The 25933-nt window shown below is 37.8% G+C and overlaps 1 protein-coding gene across 1 annotated transcript in view; it reads right to left on the bottom strand.

Annotated features, from left to right (window-relative positions):
* LOC114479317 (voltage-dependent R-type calcium channel subunit alpha-1E-like) overlaps positions 1–23408 on the bottom strand; it is a 127970-nt gene extending 104562 nt beyond the window's left edge. Inside the window, 2 exon segments of the mRNA XM_028472947.1 lie at positions 17015–17154; positions 23303–23408. Of these exon segments, the coding sequence (XP_028328748.1) occupies positions 17015–17154; positions 23303–23395 (233 nt within the window). The 5' untranslated portion in view covers positions 23396–23408.
* Positions 23409–25933: the final 2525 nt, after the last annotated feature.

The raw sequence follows: 25933 nt of genomic DNA on the forward strand, positions 1-25933 counted from the left end.
TTAGAGAGAGAGTGGCCACAACGGAAGTTAGAAATAGACTCAAAGAGTTCCCAGAAGTTATTGGTGGTCAATGGCAGCGGCTGTGCTCAAAGCAAAACATGCACATTTCTCCACGAACACTGCATTATAAACTCTGATATCTTCACCACATGTTTATAACTTTCATTTTCCCACTGGGTTTTGTACGTTTTTCTTTGCTGAAGGAGGGTCTGAGGACAGGGGATCACGTTTATGATCCATTTGGTCCAGCGAACATTGGTGCAAACTTTATCTACTTATCATGTGCATATCTGTAAGTATAGATTATTTTCATGGTTTCTTTTTTAACGTACTATGATTAAATAGCTCCTATTTAACCATAATAAGATATATTTAGGTCAACTTTCTCACAGCCTATTTTTTGGAACAGTTATAGAACGTCTGATTTCAACCTAATCTAAATCTAACTACAACACAACCACGTACGCAAGCAAAGAGATATAAATAAATAACTAGGACGCTCAGATTAACACTAAAAAGAGAGTTTGACCAAATTACACAAAATCTAAACAAGAATAATTCTATTTTAAATATTAAACTTAATACACCTTAAACAACTCATATACATATACCTAATAAATCAAATAAACAGACACAATAGACCCCTAAATGATAAATAATAATAAATCAATAAATAAATCTTCAACATTATTTGTATTGCTTCAAATCAGCAGTAAATGTCATCTTTAACAACAATAAACTGATCGTTTGATTTCTAAATGTAAAACATCTTCTAATTAAAAAAAATACTGTTAGATATAAACTTTTAAATCTATGCTTTGACCTACAGTATATACATTTAGTATGTCTTTGTCTTTGATGAGCTCATGCTTTACGCTGACAATCACAAACATCAATATCATAACAAAAGGAGACACATGTGCAGCCAAAGGAGGAGAAACTATAGATAACAACATAGAATAAAAATGGTGAGAAAACTCGGTTCGAGGCCCAGGAGTGAGACGACCCTGAGGCCCACAGCTGTGTTTTAGATGAATGCCTGTTATATCTTATTGATTTAATATTGTTGTTGATTATTTTATGTTCATCTATAATAAATTGATTGATTGATTCAGCAAAACATCTGACTATGTCACTGTGTGTGTGTGTGTGTGTGTGTGTGTGTGTGTGCGTGTAATCTATACTGAACACAAGAGTATCTGATAACTGATGATAACTGTAACATAACTCATAACACAAAACATGAATATATCATGTGTTCATGTCTCACAGAATTAAACCAGGGAAATCACACACACTATTTTACTTTGCACCCATAAATAAACCCTTTATAACACTACAGAGCATGTACACCTCTTTGTAAAATGACAACTCTACTTAAGCTCCTCCCACTATATAAATACATACTTCCATTGGGCACTGTACTAGTAAAGCAAAAATAAACAAGATGACTGAAAATATACAAATAAATAACTGAAAAATATACAAAATGACACCAACAATTAGTCCCAATACAACTTTCTCATTTCCGATATGATACCGATATTGCAGCCTTGTGTATCAGCTGATACCAATATAGATCTGATATTAGCATGAATCATACTTTTATTTATTTATTTTTTTCTCTAATAAAAAAATAATAATGACTAATTTTGTAGTGTAGAATGTTAGAAAAGGTTTGATCAAGTGATGTCACTCAAACTGAGAACAATAGTCAGCTACAGTAGGGATGAGAAAAACTGACCTATTTATTATTAACTAATTGGTTACATACATGTTACCCTTCAACATAATATCTACAGTATTCTACAATTGAATTAATAAATACAAAATTAATTGGGAAAATAAATAAATAAATAAAATAAATCCGGTAATTTGAATCCGATATCCGATATCTGTTTTCAGGCTAATATCGGACCAATATCCGATCGGATCGGACACCCCTACCAACAATACACATAAATGACTCCAAAAACACACAAAATGATTACAAAAAATGTTCAAAACAATAATTTTATCATCATTTGTATGGATTTAAAATCATAATTAAATATTTATCATGATATTCTGTTTAATTTCTTTTTAAAATACCGTATTAAAGCCGTATTAAGTATAACAGTCTTTTTGACTCTTTTTTCCTTTTGTAGATTTTTATTGAGTGTTTTAAAGAATCACTAAATGACTTCTTTAATAATGATGACGTGGTTTCATGAGAGTGACTCAGCAGATTAAACCAAACCTGCTGCTTAAACCTGGTCAGGTGCAGGTTTGCCCCATGGACTGTGTTACTATGGTAACCAAGGTGCTTTCTCCTTGATGAAACAGTTGTTCCAGTTAGAACCTGGTTTAACTGAGCCAGGCTCTCAGGTTAAACCTGGACTTAAACCTGAGCTGTGTTTGATGAAATACCACTCTGGTGTTGACGCGCTACACGTAAACAGCTGTAATGTTGCCAGGAGAAGACAAAAGAGGCAACAGATCGTCAAAGGTTCTGGAACGAATTCATCAAAGATATTGTCAACATTTCTACAGGACAACATTTGGGGTTGTGAGACATTGGGAGGGGGTGGCCAGATGCCTTCAAGAAACTAAGAATCATTTTATGAACAATTTGAGCCCATTTTTGCTTATTTTTACCCTTTTTCTGCAACTTCACCAAACTCACCATATTTGAACCTATTTTCTCTGGGACCTATATTTTGGGGGTCGTGGCCTGAAAAGCTTGAGAACCACTGACATAGAGCATCAAGAAATAGTGAGTTTGAGTTTCAGCTCGTATAAAATTCACATTAGAATTCCATCTTTTTTCATCTGCTTGTTGCCTAATGTTGCCTAAAATTGCCTGGCCCCGTCCATTGCTGCGCAGCAGCAACAATCCCACTTTGTGTTGGCGTTTTATTTCCTGAATATGACTGAGAGGAACTTCTTTTTTTTGCAGAAACTTCTTTGTGAACTTTGACCCTGTGACTTGACTCTGTATGTGACGCACATTGCTGCTCTCCAGCTGTAATGGAGCAGCGTTGCTTGTGTTGCGCTGCTGAGCAACGTGATGCTGCTTGTTACTGGAGTGTTTAGTGGTGTAGGTGGAGGTGTGTGGGAGAGCTCATGGATAATGAATTCAGCCTCTTCTCTGGAAGCTCTGCTTAAATCAACCACTAACGACTGTTTCTTCTCATGAACATCACGTTCTAGCCACGTGTTCCTGATTAGATCTATTGATTGATTAAACTGATTGATCACGCTATATGATCAGAGCAGCATCTAGGTTGCTTTTACAACATGTTTTTGTCTAGAACGGACATGGACGTCAGGGAGCCCAAAGTTGACGCGGAAAATGACAGAAAAATACATGAAATGACTCCAAAATCATGTGTTATACAAAAGATTACAAAAAAAACCACACAAATCTACACAAAATGAAAAGAAAAATACACAGAATACTGCCAGAAACATACATTATACAGAAAAATAGACAAAATGAAAACAAAAATGCAAAAAAAACCCCACCATATACGACAAAGAACTACTACCACAATAAACAAAAAATCAAGAGAAATATGCAAAAATGGCTACAAAAACACAAAAGGACAACAAAAAATGAGATAAAATGATTCCAAAAACACACAAAACTACAACCAAAATAAACAAAACATCAATGGATTACGTAAAAAACAAACATTATACAGAAAAATACACAAACTACTGCAAAAGACATACATTATATAGAAAAATATACAAATATACACAAAAAACATACAAAATAGACAAAAAGAAAACAAAAATATACAAAAAAGAAATTACTCCAAAAACACACAAAACTACTACAAAATGAGAACAAATACATAAAATACTGCAAAAAACAAATAAACCAAAAAATACACAAAATGAAAACAAAAATGCAAAAAACCCACCAAAAGCAACTCCAAAAATAAAGAACTACAACTAAAATAAACAAAAAAACAAGAGAAATATGCAAAAATGGCTACAAAAACACAAAAGGACTACAAAAAAAGAGATAAAATGATTCCAAAAACACATAAAACTACAAGCAAAATAAACAAAACGTCAACAGAATTATGCAAAAATGATTCCAAAAACACAAAAAACTGTAAAAAAAAAAAAAAAACAAACGATAGGAAAAATACTGCAAAAAACAAACATTATACAGAAAAATACACAAAACGACAACAAAAATAGAAGAAAAACACACAAAATATGTAGAAAAATACACAAAAGGAAACTCTTAGGCCATATTAATGTTCAGCTCCACTAATGAATCACTGTTAATGTAAAATGTACAATGTTTGAATGTAAAATACTTAATAAAAGAGAAAAAGTGAAAGGTTCTCATTTGGACGTGTGACGATACGAGGCAGATGGATGTGCTCGTGTTGGACGTCCTGGTTTATTTTTTAATTTTATTTTTTTTGCCACCTGTTTGACACACTTTCCATGGGCAGTGCAAACATGTTATTGGGCCACAAGTAAGTCAGACTTAAAAGAAAGCCCACATGTGTGTGTCGCCTGGGAACAGAATCCAGGCCACTGAGCCGCTGCTGGGGGGTTCAACCCACTTCATCTTAATGATCTTTCTAATCAGGAGGGACTCTGAGCTCCATTAAAAAGTGTGTGAGTGGGAAGAAACCATCACACATTCATCCAGCAGAGGCCCGTTTCTTTAATAATCCGATAAAAATTCATTTAATATCTTCAAATAGATTTTTTTTTAGTGATTTTTGGTGTTTTGCTTGTATTTTTGTGTAAGTTTGTTGTACTTTTCTGTATTTTTCTGTGTAATGTATGTTTTCTGGAGTCATTTTGTGTTTTTGGACTAATTTTTGCTTATTTCTGAAGATGTGTTGTTTATTTTGTTTTGGGTGTCATTTTGTGTATTCTTGTGGTTCTGTTGTCTACTATTTTTCTGCTTTTTGGAGTCTTTTGTGTATTTTTGTTGTAGTTTTGTGTGTTTTTGGAGTCATTTGATGTGCTTTTCTAGTTTTCTGCGTATTTTTGTTGTCCTGTTGTGTGTTTTCCTGTATAATGCATGTTTTTTGCAATATTTTCTGTATTTTGCAATATTTGTTCTCATTTTGTAGTAGTTTTGAGTGTTTTTGGAGTAAGTTTATGAGATTTTCTAGATTTTCGTCAATATTTGTATTTCTTTTGTGTATTTTTCTGCATAATGTGTGTTTTTCTTGCAGTTTTTGGTGTTTTCAGTCATTTTGTGTGTTTTTGTTGGTTGGATTACCTTTTATTGCGCTAACTTCGGGGATTTAATCAGTGTGTGCTGTCTTACAAAGCTGGCTAACGTCTTAGAGCTAAATCACCGTGGTAACTTAGGCTGAACGACTAACCAGGTCGGGACCAGGTTTTATTCTGGCTAGCATCTGACCGAGTACTAAAGTCCCGCCTCATGACCAATCAGATCTTTTAGAAAACGACCTGTGCAATAAAAGGTGATGTGTGAACACGTCACTGTGTGGCTCTGATGTGACGCTGACAGGAGAGAGAATATTTCAACATCGATGCATCCTTTCATTAACCCGATGACATCCTATAGGAAATATATAGATTCATAGTCATGACCGACTCCAAGATGGCCGCATCTACAGATGGTGGAGACGCTGCTCCTCACCTGCCGTCAGAGAAAGACATTTTACTACTAAATGCCGACAAAGTACCAAACTACGGGAAGAGATTCACTGCCTTTCTAACGAGCTAAAAAAGAAAGATGAATTACTCACCAAGTATACAGGCACGATTATACAGCAATCAGTAGCGCTGTCATCCTTCCTCCATAATATTCCATGTGACAACGATACAGTTCCCTGAGACTGTCCTGTTCCACACCATGCTAAGGTTATCAACCCGGGGACGAGATAAAACACAGAAAATGACGTCCCTCCTCTGCTTACTCTCCATAATCGCTTTGAAGCCCTCTCCAAAAATGGAGACAAACTCAGTCAATTAAGCCGACTGAAACAACCACCAGGAAAACACCTCCACCGGCCCAAATCCTCCTCTGTAGCCCGTCGAAAGAGCAGCAGTACAGAGGCTAGCTCCACGCGCACAGCCACTGACAAACACCGCTCTACTCTGCCTGCCGCTGCGATCCCCTCGCCATTAGACGCAGAGCTGCTTCATTTTTCCAAAAGTTGCGGTAAAAAGTTGAGATTTTTTTCAGCCCTAAAACATACTTTACTAACAATTAAGTTAATTGTTTCTACCAATTATAAATACATATTGACCAGACATGTTCTAGAAAAAATATGCTTTATTGTTGGAACGCAAACACCAATACAATTTTGCAAAACATGCAAACACTTTTTTTTTTAGCTTATACATTGAGCATACCCTGAATGCAAAAGGTCAAACAGTTTTTAATCAAAATGATCATCAGAAGATCAAGTCAGTAAACAATAATGAACTTAAGGAAAGTGCATAACATGAACCTGTCATGAAGACATATTTCTTTAGGCATAAACAAAAATAAAAAATACAAAGCATTAACAAACATACTGTATGTAATGATATTGTGTGCTTCCTGTTTGTTCTCCACATGGGGTTGTGCCCTGGCTTTCACTCTCTTGACGTGCTTTGCAGAAGCAAAATGCTTGTCCATAGACGACTTCCGCTTTTGCTTGATGATAACATTTTGAACTAAAAAAGTTCATTCATATGAAACAATGTTGGGTTCTGTTTTTTTACACGGTCCTTAGCCAATATTTTTGTAAGCAAATGCAACATATTTCTATCGCACATGACTTCATTGAACACTTTCTCCCGGCACTGGTGGAAAACAGAATGTGACGTAGGCATTTTCTTCTTCGTAGGTTTCTTGTAAGCAGTGCAAAGCATAGACATAATATACGTAGATGCTCCGCTCTAGTGGGCGGCAGCAGTTGATGCGGCGTCTACGTATACATGTTTATGGCGCAAAGCCCATATTACATCCTCCGCTACTTCCGTAGCAACTACAAGCGCTAAAATGCCAAAAATAACAATAAGCGGGCGCATATTTATATATATATTTTTTAGTGAAGTTACTGGAAATTTGGGGGCTTTTGGGAAAATTGCATTGTCGCACTGACTTCGTGGAGTTTGCTTGATTTTGCGTTAATAATTGCGATTGCAACATCGTGAAATCCTGGAGGGACTGACTTATAACCTATAAACACTGTGCTTATAGAGCAGCACACAGTGCAAACTAAATCCCACATAAGAGTTAATGATAAATTAAAACTACAAACAGAACACAAAACAATGAAAAAACAATTAAATGTGGACTATTAAATATCAGATCACTTTTGTCTAAATCCCTCTTAGTGATTGATCTTATAACTGACCATCAACTAGGTGTATTATGCCTCACAGAGACTTGGCTCAAAAATAAAGATTTTGTTGTTCTTAATGAAGTCAGCCCTCCCAGTTATGGTAATCACCATATCAGTTACCCCAAAAACCAAAATTAAACAAAATTCATTTGAAAGCCTCTCTCTTCAAATTTGTAATCCAAAAAATGAAATAAAAAAACCCATCTTACTGGTTATAGTTTACCGTCCTCCTGGTCTATATTCAGAGTTTCTCTCTGAATTATCCGACTTTCTCACTGTTCTGGTGTTGAGCACTGATAAAGCTATCATAGTAGGTGACTTTAACATTCATGTTGATGATGAAAACAACGGCTTAAATAAATTGTTTACCTCCCTATTAGATCCATATGGCTTTACACGAAATGTAAACAAACCAACTCATTATCTTAATCATGCCCTAGACCTTGTTCTAATATATGGTCTAGATATTGATCACCTGACAATATATCTTCAAAATCCTATTCTTTCAGAATATAGTAGATCACTGTCTGAAAAAGCAGTAGTTAGATTTAAAGATGTAGTTCCATCATTGCTTACCTCTTATCTATATGATATCTGAACACAGAGCAGCTATCAATGCTTTACGATAGAGAAAATAGATGATCTTGTCACTAGTGCAATGTTGTCACTGCACACAGCTCTGGATACTGTTGCTTTGCTTAAAAATAAGATGTTATGTCATAAGAGGGTCGCTCCCTGGTATAATTATGAGTTGCATATTTTAAAACAGGCATCGCAAAAATTGAAAAGGAGGTGGCTCTCTTCAAACATGGTAGAAGTTCATATTGCCTGGAGAAAGAGTTTGTTAGAATATAAAAAAAGCTCTTTGCAAAGCTAGAACTTCCTATTACTCAACTTTAATAGAGGAAAACAAAAACCATCCATGGCTTTTATTCAACACTGTAGCCAGGCTCAAAAAGGCCACAGCTCTGTTGATGTTTGGTCAGCTTACCTAAGATGGCGGCGCCGGGTGTGACAGGTATAGCTGCAGCGCTCTTCGCTTAGGCACTGCTCTCAAACACCTTTTTTTACACAGATACTGGTCAAATTCTGGATGACTCTTGTAGTTCCAATAGCATCATCAAACCTATATCAGTGGACTTTGTGACAATCAAAGTCACCAAACATCTTGGACTTGAAAGACAAGTCCTGGCTGCTACACTCATTCATCCACATCTGTACAGCAAAATCAGAAAGCACACCAAATCCACTAAAGCCGCAACAGAGCCTCGCACTAATAATCACCATCTGCCTTCTGCTGTCCGGGGACATTCACCAATGCCCCGGTCCGACAAATGGCCCAACATCAGATAGCCCTCATATCATCGCATCAAACCACAGCAACAGCAAAAGCATCGCAGGAAACTTACAGGTACGCACTTTTACTACAAACTACACGTTTGAGCTAAGCACTTACCTCGATTCTTCCATCTCTCCGGCGAGCGCGGCGGGACCAGTGATCGACGCGGATGTGGTTACCGGTTGGACGGATCCATCAGGGATTAGCAGCGAGTTTGCCGGCTGTGCAGCTCTGCCCTCTCCACCGCACGGGAACGGGATGCCCCCGTCAAATGGATATTTGGAAGAGGACGCCTTTCGGGATGGCCGTGGAGCGCTGTTTCACCGGGGTTCATCGTGCTCATTGAACTGTGCCGTGGGCTCCTCATTGGAATCAGCGCGGGGGAGCGTTGTAAACAGTCCACAAACAGCTGGTAGGAGTGGCGTCGGCAATAGTACAGCAGAGACTGCATGGTTGAAAGCTGGTACGGATCTCACCGGAGCGGCTGGCTCGCTAACTTCCAGCTGTCAGACTCTTTCTACAATGGCAAGTAAAATCGGAGCCCCATCTTCTCTTTCTCTTCCTTGTAAGTTTGAGAACCGTGCAACAGGTGACAGCACAGTAAATGTAAAGCTACTTTCAAATAACGTCAACACTAGAAACAGGAAACCGACAAATCCCGCAATAATAAAACACCGGAAACTCTGGGTATTTCAGACAGTTAATAACTCTAAATTAATTTGGGACTCAAGATCTAAACCAAAAGGCATTCTATGTGCACATTTGAATATACAAAGTATCAAGTCATGATTTATGCCAAGGACACTTTTATCTGTAATGAAAATCATGTTGCAGATGAGAATGATATGGAATTTCTTGGTTTAAATGTAACTTTGTCACAGCAAATGTCCTTCACTCTTGTGGTTATGTATACACCTCCATCTTCAAATGCAGATTTTTATGAAAAGCTAGAGATTTTATTAAAACAACTCAACCTTGCAGAAGAACTTATAATATTGGGTGACCTAAATGTTAATTGGGAAGTCAAACAAATCAAGAAAAACTTGAAAAAGGTTATGGATAAAATGATTATGGCTCAGGTGATTAAAGGCCCCACGAGAATTACAAACTCTACGAGCACTCAAATTGACTTAGCTTTTACAAACAGGCCAGAAAGCATTTTGAAATCTTACAATGTGCATACTGGATTGTCTGACCACAATCTCACCAGAAAATCAAATAAAAAGCATTTTAAATCTTTGCCAGCCACAGAATCCTTTAGGATACCAAAGCAGGAACAACAAACCTTCATGGACTCAATCAATGATGTAAATTGGGATGAATTACTCTCTGGCATAAACTTGGACAAGGATTGTTCTCAATTCTCCAACAAAATACAGCAAATTATTACACAATTTACACAGAAAATTAAATTAAGGGCCAAAAAAATGGTTTTCCCTGGGTAAATCAATCTATTCTGAAACTGATGAAAAAACGAGATAATTCCTTAAAGTTGGCTGTAAAATCAGGATATAACAGACATCAATTTATCTCTTTAAGAAATAGAGTAGTGAAAGAAATAAGAAAATATAAAGCTGACTTTTTCATCACTGCTTTGAATAGTGCACGTGGAAATTCTAAAATAACCTGGCATTATATCCAAAAAAAAAAGAATACTCATTGTCTGCAACACAGTCTTTTTTCATATCAAACATCACTGAGACCAAAGTCATTAACATAATAAAAACCCACCAAACCATCTAAGGCCAGGGATGTATTTGGAATCGACATGAACATGCTCAAAGATTTGGGATCTGCTCTGGCTCCTCCCGTTGCTTCTATCATTAATCTTTAAATTTCCAGTGGTCACTTTCCAAAGGCCTGGAAATCTGCAATTGTTACACCAGTTTTTAAATCTTCTCTAAATAACTAGCAACCCATAAGCATTCTTCCAGCCATTTCCAAAGTTGCAGAAAAATGGGTGGCTGAGCAGATTGTCCAGTACTTAAACAGTAGCTCCCCCTCTTTCCACACCATGCAGTTTGGCTTCAGATCCAAACACTCCACTGAAACGGCTACATGCCTTTTTATTGAGAAAATAAAATCTTCTCTTGACAAGGGTGGAGTAGTAGGGGTGGTATTCTTAGATCTCAGGAAAGCTTTCAACACAGTAAACCACTCTGTTCTACTTTCTAAGCTCTCACAATTTAATTTCTCTCGTGACACTGTGAGCTGGTTTGAATCATACCTGCATGATCGTACTCAATCTGTATTAATTAACAACAGCAAGTCTGAGTCTCTTAGGCTAACCACCGGGGTTCCTCAGGGCTCAATATTAGGGCCCCTCTTATTTAGCCTTTTTATTAATGATTTGCCGACTGTCTGCTCTGAAGTTGAATGTTTGATGTATGCAGATGACACCGTTGTATTTGTTCACGGTCGCTCCAAGGACATTGTTGCAGATAAACTTACCAAAGCAATGACTCTTGTCACATCCTGGCTGCAGGAGAACTGCCTGCAGCTAAATACTTCGAAAACTGTAGGTATGTTTTTCAGTAAAACCAATAGAGCCTCATCTAATCCTGACATACTAGTTGCTGGAGAAAAATTACAAATTGTAAATCAATACAAATACCTTGGGTTAGTAATAGATTCTCACTTCTCCTTTAAAGCCTATATTGACAAATTATGTAAAAATATCAAGTTTAATCTAGCAAATTTCCGCTCAATTCTAAATGAAATGTCAACCGAAGCTGCAATAATTGTTCTACATTCCATGATTTTCAGCCACTTTAACTACTGCCTAACAAGTTGGTCTCAGGCTAGTCAGAGTGCAAAAAGACCTTTGGAAACATTATACAAACAAGCCATTAAAGTCTTGGATAGAAAACCAAGGCACTATCATCACTGTGCAATCCTAAAAAAGTACATAGATTTGCAGATCTGAGTCTCATATACAAAGTAACACATGATTTGGCCCCAGCTCCTCTGGCGGAGTTCGTCAGCCAAAGAAACAGCTCTGAGCGCGTCACTCGAGGCTCTGTAAGAGGCGATTGTGTCATCCCTCTGCGCAGGAGTGCTTTCAGTCGCTAGGCCTGGTCAGTTAGGGGCGCTGCTGAGTGGAACTCAATACCTGAGGAGGTTAAACAGCTAACCACTTTCAAGGCCTTTACAAAAAAAATTATAATTTGTCTTATTAAGATGTACGTCTGCCAACATTAAAAGTCGAGCATGTTGTGCTGCATTGTATTGTATTAGATAATGTAGCCTTTTGAACACGTGTTTTTTGTGTGTTTTAATATTGTAACAAGTTTTTTGTGTGTTTTAATATTGTAACAGATACTGTTATTGTTGTTACTGACTTGAAAATGTATTGTCATGCTTGTATTTTAATGCCTTTTTACATCTTGGCCAGGGGAATACAGATGAAAAATGGCCTTCTGGCTAATTCTGGCTTTTTTTTTAACCATGTTTGTTCATGTGTTATATGAAATTGCACTGTCCCCTTTAAAAAAAAAAAAAAGGAAACCTGTATTCCTGTCAACCTGAGACTTACTTTCTTTACTGACAAAATTCTAACAATTAGAAACAAAGCTAATGTCCGTCCGTGTCTCAGTTCTGGTGCTCTTAGATCTCAGTGCAGCCTTCGATACAGTGGCTCATCATCTACTGTTGCAGAGACTGGAAAGTGTTTTTGGGATTAAAGAAACAGCGCTGGGTTGGTTTAAATCCTACCTATCAGACAGAACCCAATTTGTTCGTGTTAATAATCTCTCCTCAACGCAAGCCAGAGTTAATCATGGAGTTCCACAAGGTTCAGTTTTAGGACCAATACTCTTTACATTATATATGCTTCCACTAGGTAACATTATCAGAGAACATAATATAAATTTCTATTGCTATGCAGATGATACACAGCTTTATCTCTCAATGAAATCAGATGAAACTCATCAGTTATTAAAACTCCTGGCTTGTCTTATGTCTGATTTAAAACTTAAGGTTAGCCACAGGTGCAGGAAAGTTGATGGTCTGTAGATGTTGCAGGAGGTGAAGTAGGAAGGTGCTGAGTCATTGCACAACGTGAATGAGGTGCCGTCTGAATAGTTTATGAATGTCTGATTCTCTGTGTGGTGACGATTCTAAGTTTAATTGGAATATTTGCATTTCCTGAAGAAAAAGCAAGTGAAGATGCAGGTGCTGGCTCGCATTACCATTAGCATTAGCTGGCATTCGCAAAAATTTGCATTATCATTAACATTAGTTTGCATTCGCATAAATTTGCATTATCATTAACATTAGATAGCATTAGCTTTGGCATTAGGATATTATTAGCATAGCATGAACATTCCAATAGCCTAGTGTTAGCATTAACCTAGCATTAATATCAGCCTAGCATTAGCATTAACCTAGCAATGGCCTTAACCTAGCATTAGAACTAACCTAGAATTAGCATGAACCTAGCATTAGCAAAGCATTAACCTAGCAATAGCTGAACATTAGCAATAAGGCTGAGTAAGGTTGAAAAAAGTTGAAAAGTCAAAATCAGTTTAAGAATGGCTGGGTATGAATGGGTTAAAAGTTGAAAAAGCTGAAGTTTCCAATAAAAATGCAATCAATCAAAAAGTACAAGTACATAAATCTCTGGAACTTTCTAAATGTTTTCATAGCTTATTTGTCCAAATCGGTGTAGGAGGAGTTAACGCAGACAAACAAAATAACAATAGTGAGGATGTCTTCTGCGTCCTCACTAATGACTATACACTATCATTATTTGGCCATTTTTACTCTGTGTAATATAACATACAGCATCACATACATCAAGAGAAGTGTTATCAAAAACATTTTTACTAATAAAAATCCATTAAAACGTTGTCAAACCAAGAGTGGTACTATGATAAGCATGAGACAATACCAGTAAATACCAGTGATGTTATTAGACATCTACAGTATGTAGCTGGTATCGGTAAATGTTCAACTGAGACGACAATACTGCCCCCTAGTGGAGGGGCAGTGCTTTACACACAAGTGGATCGGTGGCTCTGTGTGTGTGTGTGTGTGTGTATGAATTTGAGCAGGCCCGTCGCTATGGGAGGGCCATGGGGGGTCCAGCACGAGCATTGGTGTGTGGGTGCACGAGCGCTTTTGTGTGCGCAAAAGAGCATTGGTGTGTGAGCGCAAGAGCGTTGGTGTGTGTGCGCAAGAGCATTGGTGTGTGAGCGTAAGAGCGTTGGTGTGTGTGCGCAAGAGCGTTGGTGTGTGTGCGCAAGAGCGTTGGTGTGTGTGCGCAAGAGCGTTGGTGTGTGTGGGCGTAAGAGCGTTGGTGTGTGCGCAAGAGCGTTGGTGTGTGTGCGCAAGAGCGTTGGTGTGTGAGCGTAAGAGCGTTAGTGTGTGTGCGCAAGAGCGTTGGTGTGTGTGCGCGCACAAGCGTTAGTGTGTGTGGGCGTAAGAGCGTTGGTGTGTGTGTGCAAGAGCGTTGGTGTGTGAGCGTAAGAGCGTTGGTGTGTGTGCGCAAGAGCGTTGGCGTGAGCGTAAGAGTGTTGGTGTGTGTGCGCAAGAGCGTTGGTGTGTGAGCGTGAGGCGTTGGTGTGTGTGCGCAAGAGCGTTGTGTGTGTGTGCGCGCACGAGTGTTGGTGTGTGTGGGCACACAAGCGTTGGTGTGTGTGGGTACATGAGTGTTGGTGTGTGTGGGCGCACAAGCGTTGGTGTGTGTGGGTTGCATGAGCGTGGTGTGTGAGCGTAAGAGCGCTTGGTGGTGTGTGGCTCAAGAGCGTTGGTGTGTGTGGGTGCATGAGTGTTGGTGTGTGTGGGCGCACAAGCGTTGGTGTGTGTGGGTGCATGAGCGTTGGTGTGTGAGCGTAAGAGCGTTGGTGTATGTGCGCAAGAGCGTTGGTGTATGAGCGTAAGAGCGTTGGTGTGTGTGCTCAAGAGCGTTGGTGTGTGTGGGTGCATGAGTGTTGGTGTGTGTGGGCGCACAAGCGTTGGTGTGTGTGGGTGCATGAGTGTTGGTGTGTGTGGGCGTAAGAGCGTTGGTGTGTGTGTTCACACAAGCAATGGTGTGTGCCTGAAGGTGGATGAACACAGACAGTGTGTGTGTGTGTGTGTATGTGTGTGTGTGTGTGTGGGTGTGTGTGTGTGTGTGCCTGTGTGTGTCCTGGATAAACTGTAACATCCATAGTAGTTTACCATATTTTTTTAAAGCCAATTGTTAAAAAAACGTGTAAGTGCGCCTACTTTGTGCCAATTATCAAATCAGTGCCTCTGTATATATCCGAGCCTAATTTATTGAGTATGAAATTGTGTCATTGATGCTTTTTACAGACTGAGGTCTGACGACGGCTCAGAAGCTGAGAAAAGCTGCGTTACGTTTATCTCAAAAATTATCGAAGAAATATCTATCCTCTCATTTCTTTCATATCTATTGGTTACATTGTTAGGCTTCCTAATCAATGAAAATATAGGTTTTAATATTTTGGGTGTGTGCGTCTGAGCCTATTTTGTGTCAGTATACCTCTAGATTTCTTTTTTTTTTTTTTTTTTAATGGTAAAATGTGGGAAAGCTTGATAAAGCTTGATATGTTAATAATTATTAACTACATATGTGTAGAACTGTCCATAGAACTGTAACAGGGTTCCCCAGTTTAGCGGTAAATTATAATTGACAATTTTTATAATTGTATATAATTGTAAATGATAATTACAAAGTCAAATATTTGAACTCGGTTACAATTTGATAACAACTACGACAGCCACAGATTTTTAAAATTACAATTATAATTACGCCATCATTTTAATCAATTATCAATTACGCAATTACAATTATAATTGACCCCCAACCCTTGGCTCAGACACATCTCAGCAGCTCGCACTGAAAACTCATTCGGAGCCAAAGAATTCAGAGTAAATGAGTCATGAACTGCTCTTTCACGCTGTCGCTGTTGTTGTTTTTTGCAGAAAAAGGCAAAGGAATCAGAAATCCTGAAGCAACTCAAAGACGTGGGAGTCGCACACGAGAAGACATGTCAACACACTGACGTTAACGCACGCATCATACACAGCAGGATGTTTGATAACCACGTAAACGCTTTCAGTACATTTGTTCATTTGGAGGCTTCCGCAGTCCATGTGTGTGTGTGTGTGTGTGTGTGTGTGTGCGTGTGTGTGTGTGTGTGTGTGTGTGTGTGTGTGTTTTATGTTCAGGTCTAAGTAGGCGAAATCAGGTTTAACACACCACTGCCAAACCTGTGATCCTCCCACTGACAGAGCCACGAACACAAACCATGTGGATTCCTTCACATCTTTGGTTCTTCTTACACATTTACCAGATTAACCATTCAGCCAATTCACTGGAATTCATCCTGTACTGAGCTTTGACTTCCCCTGATTGCAGAAAAAGGACGGGAAAACATTGTTTACTTCCTGAAACAGAAATGTATATTATTTCTTTTAACTAACTAAAATTACAATCTTACACTGATTAAAGCCTCATGTGCATGTTTTGGGACAATATCATACATTTCCACTATAATTTTCACTGTAATTGGCTTAGAGACACAAAATGTTTCTGTGGGGTTTTTCTCTTGTTGTTATAGCAACCAGGAACCATTGGCTTTACACTCGCTATTGTAATGAAATTATAATGTTGTGTTCTTATTGTAATTTGGTGTATTTTTTCTGTCATTTTCTTCTAAATATTTGTTGTGGATTTGTTTCTAGTTAATTTCTGTTTTTGTAAGAATTTTTTGTGTTCTTGTCATTTTCCTCAAAAAAAATTGTTGTTTATTCAAGCATTTTTGGAGTCATTTTTTTGTATGTTTTTGTCATTTTGGAGAATTTTGTTGTGGTGTTTTTCGAGTCATTTTATGTGTTTTTGTTATAATTTTGTGTGTTCTTGTTGTCATTTTGTGTACATATTTGTTGTAAATTTGTGCATTTTTGGAGTCTTTTTCTTGTTGTTTTTTGTATGTTTTTGTCATTTTGAGTAGATGGGTTGGAATTTTGTGCATCTTTGGAGGGACTTTGTCTACATGTTGTTTTTTGTTGTCATATTGTGTACGTTTTCATAGTGAATTTGTGTGTCTGCTTTGAGGGCTGCCGTACTGTCCCTCAGTACAGTGTTTCTGTGTCCGCTGTTTGAAAGTGAGATTTGTAGCAGCTCCCTCTGATTTGCCACCTCGCCTGCATCTGATTGGTTGGTTGGACAGAGCGTGTGGCGCTCTGCAGAAGTGATACTTGTTCCTCCTCCAGAAGCAGATTTCACCAGTATGTTTGGCAGCCAATGAGTTGACAACTTTTGAGACAAAGATTCTTTACTCGAGCGAGCCCTGCCGGCGGGTTGCTATGACAATGGGCGGGCGTCACTCACCCACTGAGCACCACAATGAAGTCCATCACGTTCCAGCCATTCCTTAGATACGAGCCTTTGTGGAAGACAAAGCCCAGCGCTACCAGTTTGATCCCAGCCTCGAAGCAGAAGATCCCGATGAAGTACGGCTCCGTCTTCTCCTGCAGGAACAAAGCTAAAGAAGTTAGCTTAGCAAACCCAATGGTCAGAGGAAGAACACACCTAGCTAAAGAAGTTAGCTTAGCAAACCCAATGGTCAGAGGAAGAACCCACCTAGCTAAAAAAGTTAGCTTAGCAAACCCAATGGTCAGAGGAAGAAAACACCTAGCTAAAGAAGTTAGCTTAGCAAACCCAACGGTCAGAGGAAGAACCCACCTAGCTAAAAAAGTTAGCTTAGCAAACCCAATGGTCAGAGGAAGAACACACCTAACTAAAGAAGTTAGCTTAGCAAACCCAACAGTCAGAGGAAAACACACCTAGCTAAAGAAGTTAGCTTAGCAAACCCAATGGTCAAAGGAAGAACACACCTAGCTATAGAAGTTAGCTTAGCAAACCCAATGGTCAGAGGAAGAACACACCTAGCTAAAGAAGTTAGCTTAGCAAACCCAATGGTCAGAGGAAGAACCCACCAAGCTAAAAAAGTTAGCTTAGCAAACCCAATGGTCAGAGGAAAAACACACCTTGCTAAAGAAGTTAGCTTAGCAAACCCAACGGTCAGAGGAAGAACCCACCTAGCTAAAAAAGTTAGCTTAGCAAACCCAATGGTCAGAGGAAGAACACACCTAACTACACCTTAACAAACCCAATGGTTAGAGGAAGAACACACCTAGCTAAAGAAGTTAGCTTAGCAAACCCAACGGTCAGAGGAAGAACCCACCTAGATAAAAAAGTTAGCTTAACAAACCCAATGGTCAGAGGAAAACACACCTCGCTAAAGAAGTTAGCTTAGCAAACCCAATGGTCAGAGGAAGAACACACCTAGCTAAAGAAGTTAGCTTAACAAACCCAACGGTCAGAGGAAAACACACCTAGCTAAAGAAGTTAGCTTAGCAAACCCATCGGTCAGAGGAAGAACACACCTAGCTAAAGAAGTTAGCTTAGCAAACCCAATGGTCAGAGGAAGAACACACCTGGCTAAAGAAGTTAGCTTAGCAAACCCATCGGTCAGAGGAAGAACACACCTAGCTAAAGAAGTTAGCTTAGCAAACCCAATGGTCAGAGGAAGAACACACCTAGCTAAAGAAGTTAGCTTAGCAAACCCAATGGTCAGAGGAAGAACACACCTAGCTAAAGAAGTTAGCTTAGCAAACCCAATGGTCAGAGGAAAAACACACCTAGCTAAAGAAGTTAGCTTAACAAACCCAACGGTCAGAGGAAAACACACCAAGCTAAAGAAGTTAGCTTAGCAAACCCAATGGTCAGAGGAAAACACACCTAGCTAAAGAAGTTAGCTTAGCAAACCCAATGGTCAGAGGAAGAACACACCTAGCTAAAGAAGTTAGCTTAGCAAACCCAATGGTCAGAGGAAGAACACACCTAGCTAAAGAAGTTAGCTTAGCAAACCCAATGGTCAGAGGAAAACACACCTAGCTAAAGAAGTTAGCTTAGCAAACCCAATGGTCAGAGGAAAACACACCAAGCTAAAAAAGTTAGCTTAGCAAACCCAATGGTCAGAGGAAAACACACCTAGCTAAAGAAGTTAGCTTAGCAAACCCAATGGTCAGAGGAAAACACACCTAGCTAAAGAAGTTAGCTTAGCTAAGCTTGGCTGATCTGCTTCGGCTTCCTGTGAAATCTAGAATTGACTTTCTCCCTCATAGACCTGTTGACGTCCTATTTCCTGCTGCTTTACAGTGGAATCATAGAGTGTCTAAAAGTAGAATGGAGGCAGTGAGTTCCTCTCCAGGGACCCAGTTCCCATTTTCACTTCAGAAAGCTCTAAAATCAGACTTTTCTCTGATTGATCATGTGACTGAATCTAATTCCATTAAAACACAAAGTAAAATACATTTTAAGTGAAATTTGTAACATTGATTTATTTCTATAGCAGCGAAAGCAGATGTAGGCAACTGGCGGCCCGGGGGCCACAAGCAGCTCTCTGTTTAATTGTGTGCGTCCCCACCAAAGTAAACGCACAGAATTACAGAAATATACAAAATAAAATGGAAAAACAAACAAATTTACTCCAGAAACAAACAAGACAACAAGAAAAATTCAGAAAAACAAAACACAAAAAACACACAAGACTGAGTCAATGAAATATATAAAGCTACAGAAAAATACACCAAAGTAAAATGCACTAATAAAATCAAAAACATTCAAAACAGCAACAAAGACAAACAAAAATTACACAAAAAAGAAAGAATCCATAAACACAAAACAATAAAAATACACTAGAATGATTCTAAAAACACATAAAACTGAAGAAAAATTCAACATAAAATGGAACAAATACACAAAATAGTCTAAAAACACACAAGACAACTCTACAAAACCACAATAAAAATACACAAGAATTAGTCAACACAAAACTACAGAAAAATACACAAAGAACAACAAAAACGCATAAAATGATAGAAAAGAAAAAACACAAATGAATCCAAAAAGACAAAAAAAATATTAATGACAAAAAGACACACAAAAATTACTGCAAAAGTACGTTTAAAAAAAATAAAGAAAAATTTACAAAATGAGAAGAAGAAAGAAAGACTCCATAAAAATTAAACAAAAACAAAAATACACTAGAATGACTTCAAAAAATACAAAATAAAACTAAAATGAAAATAGAGTCAAAAAAAAAAAACATAGAAAGCTACAGAAAAGTACACAAAAGAACAGGAAAAAATCTCAAATTAATCCAAAAATACAGAAAAATATTAAAAACAATAAATAAAAAAATAAAAAAAACTCACCAAAAACACACAATTTAAGCCAAATGATTACAGCCTCGCTACGGGCGCGTGCACATGAAAGGGGTGGAGATTGCAGCATCTGACCAATCAATGGAGAGAACTGGCAGACTGACAATGAATGGAGGAACAGTTTATGATCATAAACAAATATAATGAATAGAAATCCATGATGACAGTGAAGAGCAACAGTGAATTAGTGCTGCGCACAGCAGGAGGCGGGGCTTTTATACTCGCTCAGATCTGATCCACTTCATAACTTGGTACTGACCAGGATGCTGAAGTTTAAAATGATGAATAATTAAAATCCATAATTCAGACCAAAGACAACCCTGTTGTTACAGAAAAGGCAGGAATGAGAAAATCCTGGACAGGAAGCTGCTGACACATGAATGTGTAAAAGCGTGAGAATATTTATTATATTAAAGAGCCCATGTTAAGCTAAATCAACTTTTCTGTGCTTTAAACATGATAAAGGTCTATTAGGGCTTCAAACACATGATCAAAGTGTTTTTTCATTGATTCCCTCAATCGTTAGTTAGAGGGTGATTTGCTCCTTTCTTACAACAGGGTGAGCACAAACACCTCGCTCTGATTTGATGACGCGTTCCCACTTTAGTGACGAATTTGACGAGGCACTGAGCTGGAGAAGCCACGCCTCCAGGAAGCTCTCTGCCATGATTGACATGTAAACAGACACGTGTACGAAGGTGAGCATTTCAACGTCCTTTACGCAGTGCTATGTATGTGTTTTCTACAGTCTATGTATGTACCGGCGAACGCCCCGCCCCCACACTCTGTCTCATGTTTATAAAGCAGCATGAGCTCTGCTACGGAGTGGGTGGGAGGAGGGTGGTGTCAGTGTCCCGTCTATAGGACGGCCTGTTTGTGTAGAGCTGATCAGAAAGTGACTTTTCAGAGGCTAAAACTCTGGATAACAGGCCAGTTTGTGAAAATAAACCTCAAATACTATGTTTTTGGGGTTCTTAGAACAAATGGAGATGATGGTGAAAAATAGCATGACATAAGACCTTTAATCCATTGGATGATAAACGTACAGTTGAACTTTATTACAGCACACACATGTTTCTATTCAGGTAGACCTCTATAACACACACTGGGATGAGAGCACATTGTACGTGTTCCTGCTGATAATGTCAGCCCCAGCGTATGAAATAATGAATGAATGAATTAACTAATGACTACGACACACAGGCTTCATCAGCTGACTGTAGATCAGTCCATCAGATATAGATCTATATCTTTTCTAAAGGATGTCATCAGTAAATGAAAGGATTGCATTTATAATTAATAATCTTCTTTATAAACTCAGCTGTCAGATCTGCACCAACCAGGATCATCTATCAATGGGCAGGTCGTTTTCTAAGAGATCTGATTGGTCAGGAGGCGGGGCTTTAGGACTCGCTAACATCCAAGCCAGATAAAAACCTGGTCACGACCAGGTTAGCCGTTTAGCATTAATTGCTGTAGTGATTAAGCTTCAGTGAGTTTTGTAGGACAACACACACTGATTAAATCCTGGAACAATAAAAATACGCAAGAATGGGTAAAAAAAAAAAATACAGAAAAATACACATTAAAGAACAACAAAAATACACTAATTGGAGAAAAAAAAATCCCCAAAAAATCCAAAAATACAGAAAATAATTCACAACAACAAAGACATAAAAATTACTACAAAAACACAGTTGTTTAAACAAAATACAGAAGCATGTACAAAATGAGAAAGAAAATACACAAGAAAGGACTCTATAAACACAAAACAACAAAATACACTAGTATGACTCCAAAAAACACACAAAACTACAGAAAAATACAAAAATTCAATGGAAGAAATACCCCAAATTACTCCAAAAAACACACAAGATGACCAGAAAAATATACAAAACCACAATAAGAACACACAAGGATGAGTCAGAACAAAACACACAAAACTACAGAAAAACACACAAAAGAACAGCAAAAATGCACTAATCGAAAAAAACAATCACAAATTAATTCAAAAACACACAATATTTTTTTTAAATGCAGAAAAATGTAAAAAATGAGACAAAAATACACAACTTTCCAGAAACACAAAACAACAACAAAAATGCACTGGAATGACTCTTAAAAGCACACAACTACAGAAAAATACACAAAAGGACAACTAAAAACTAAAATACATATTTGACGCCAGAAATACAGAAAAATATTCAAAACAAAAACAAAAATACACAAAAACCAGATCAGTCAGAAAGTCAAACATCCTCCATGATCCAAATCTGTTCTTTACCAGATATTGTCAGTGATCAGGATCATTGATCAATGATCCTGATCATGGTATCAGGATCATTCACACTTTAAAGGCTCACAACTATTTTATATCCTCATTAATATTAATTTAAAAAACATACAAAGCTACAGAAAAAGAACAACAAAAATGCACTAATTGACAGAAAGTAAAAATCACAAATGAATCCAAAAATACATTTACATTTTTTAATAATAAGATCCAGATAAAACGCACAACCCTGATCTGATCGAGATGAAACCATGTTGGAATAATTGAAGAACCAAATCGACCAGAATCAGATTAATAATCTGGATCCCCTCCAAAATGTAATGGAATCTTCCATGGCCTAAGGCAGACATGGGCAAGTGGCGGCCCGAGGGCCACAGTCTGAATTTTTGTGGCCCCCAAAGCAAATCCCCAAAAAATGTCATTCAAGAAGTTATTAGGAATATGAAGCCCAACATAATACACAAAGTACACAAATGCACACATTCCAAAAATACACAAAATAACACACAAAACATAAAATGACAACAAAAACACACACACAAAACAATGACACACTACAGAATGGCTCCAAAAACACACAAATTGTTCACAAAATAAAAGGAAAATACACAAACATTACACAAAGAACACACACACACAAAAACAACACACATAATGACTAAAAACTGACAAAACATCAAAACCACAAAGACAAAATATAGATAAAACCCTCTATTCCCCCACTGTTAATGCTCAGATTGGTCATTGTTCTAAATGCTGACATAAATATTGGTCATGTGACCCTCAGATTAGATATAATCACATTTCTGTGGCCCCCGCTGTGATACAGTGGCCCTTCCATGTTATAATTCTGTCAAAAAGTGCTTTTGATGTAATCCTGCTAACAAACAAACAGACAAACGTTCTTGGTGGAAGTATTTACTCCCAAAAATACAAAAAAATACAAGAAATAAACAAAACAACAACAAGCTGAAAACGACTGCACAAACACATAATATGACAACAAATATACACAAATGTACTGCAAAACAACAACAAAAAGCACAGAAAATGAGAGAAAAAAGTCACAAAATGACTAATAACATGCAGCCTCACCAGTCTTTTAGCCATGGGAGTTTTATCCTCTCCAGGAAGGTGCTGCTCCAGGGCCAGGACCACACAGTTGGCCGTGATGGTGGCCAGGATCATGTACTCAAACGGAGTGAAGGGTCAGAGTTAAGGAAAACTTCAGTGATGAGAAAAACATTCACAAAGAACATCAGAATCGTAAGCAGAGCTATGGACACAAGTCTACAGTGTGTGTGTGTGTGTGTGTGTTTTCTGAAAATACACCAAACTAACCATATTCTAACCGATTTCCATCACGTTTTCTTCCCATTGTTTTGCTCCTTTTAATGCTTTTTTGCTACATTATTCCCATTTATGACACTTATCCACATAATTTCAAGTTCTGCACATCGTTTCCCCTTTCAAAGCATTTTCAACAATTATAAACCTTTTCCACTACTTTTCCACCTAATGTCACATATGTTGACCTATTATTGTCACTTTTAACCTCTTTTCACCCTATTTCATGCTTATTTTTTTGCCAATTTAACCACGTTCATGATTTGTCATGCCCATTATTTGCCAGTTTAAAGTAATTGTTCAAATATTGACACTTTGAACCCTTTTTACCACTTTTTCTGTCCATTTGTGACCACTCTAATTTGCAACTTTTAACCACTTTCTGTGGTTTTTCAAATCCCATTTCACCACCTTTTCCACCATTTTAGTCCATTTGAACCCATTTTATTAGTGATTAAAACCAGGATTTCCATCTTTAAGATGACTATAATAATAATAATAAACATTCCTGGATAACTGGATATTATTCAGATAAATAAATAAATGTGGTTATCACAGATTCATAGAACAATAGACCATCATTTTACTGACTTTATGGATGGACCCCAAAAATCTCTCCCCTTTATTCCCCCTTAGAGATGGTCCTGTCTCCACATGACTGTTCTTCAATGTTCATGTCTGTGTTAACCACCTTCAGCTACAGTGGGGGTCCCCGCTCTCTGGGACCTTTATTTTGGGTCGTGGGCTGAAAAGGTTGAGAACCAGTGCTCTAAAGGAGCAAACTGGGACATGTTTGGGGAATGTAGTTCAGAGAAGAGGTAAAAATAAAAAGGATGGATGATCGTATGATGGATGAAAAATGGCACAGTTCTTGCTCTCTACAATATGTTGGAGAGATGCCAGTATCCATGGTAACCAGCTTTTAAAAGTGCCTTTTATGAGGGGAAAGAGAGATGAGCTCAGCTCGCCCGACATCACCACATAAAGCAAACAGACCTGAGGGCTGAGCGAGATATCATCAAACTCACTGTGTTTGGGTTCATCTGAGCTCTTCCATCACTCAACACTGAGATGTGGGTGAGGGTTTCAGACGTCTGTTGATAGGTGGCGGTAACCAAGGGTGGACTGGCCATTTGGCATAACGGGCATCGTCCCAGTGGGACGTCGACCCAAAGTGGGTCGGTCCGGTACGCTACGTTTTTGTTTTGGGGACAAGCGAGCGGAGCGAGACATGGTAACGTATGGCGTTAAAAAAGTGATTCAAAAGTGTCAAAAACGTGGCAAGAAAAGAGTGAAAAGTGACTAAAAAGCAGTCAAGAGTGGCCAAAAATGGGCAAATAAAGAAGAACCAGGTGGTTTGTAATGGCAAAGAGTAGCTTTAATGGGCAAAATGTGGCAAACAATAGTGAAAAAAGGCACACATGGAATAAAAAGAGGCAGAATTTATGGAAAAAAAGGAAATAAGTGGTATTTATTGGGTAAAAGGTAGCTTATTTGAATGTAACAATAAATTAAAGAAAGGACAAAAATTTGAAAAAAGTGTCAAAAAGAACTTTCAAAAATGGACAAAAATAGGATAAAAGGGAGATTTATTGGCAAAAGGAGCTAAAGTCTGAAAAAAAGTGAAAAAGGGGTTAAAACGTTTCCCCCTTTTTAAGGTTTTCTGGGGGAATAATAATTAAAATGAAAACATAAAGAGCCACATATTGAGAATCAGTGACTTAATAACAGCATCTATATGGTTTACTGTTTTACAGTGAAAAATATGGTGTAAATGTGAGATATTGTCCATGTAAGAATTTTAATTTTGTTGTTGCTCTTTCTTTCTATTTTTGCATAAAACATGTGATACTGAACTGCTTTGTACTGTAAGTATGAGTATAATTGAAAATGGTAGCACTTTGAAAAAGCCCATAATTAAATATATATGTAAATGTTTTTTTTAAAAAGTATCAAATCAACCATCTTAATATGTTTATTTTCACTGAAACTTTGTAACAAATATTTTTAAGTGTTGCATATCTGCTGTATGGTCAGTGGTATGTATGTTATATATAGGATATATTTTTAAAAATGCAAGGTGGTTTTCTATAGAAACTGATTGAAAATGAGACAATTGTATAAATTAGGAGAAATAAAGTGTTTCATGTTGAAACCTCAACATTTCCTACCGTTTTAAGTTCCTGCTAGCCTTCCTTATTATCTTACACTCTAATTAAAGCAAAATGGTGAAATCTTAATATTTAGAAAGTGTTTTTTTCTTACTGGTTCAGACTAAACAGTACCTATAAAGTAGCTCAGTTTCAGAAAGGTTGGTGAGCCCTGCTCTGTAGCACACGGTATAGCTGACAGCATCATCCGGAATGTACTACAGTGAAA

Source organism: Gouania willdenowi, chromosome 17 (assembly GCF_900634775.1).
Source record: "Gouania willdenowi chromosome 17, fGouWil2.1, whole genome shotgun sequence".
Lineage (NCBI taxonomy): Eukaryota > Metazoa > Chordata > Actinopteri > Blenniiformes > Gobiesocidae > Gouania > Gouania willdenowi.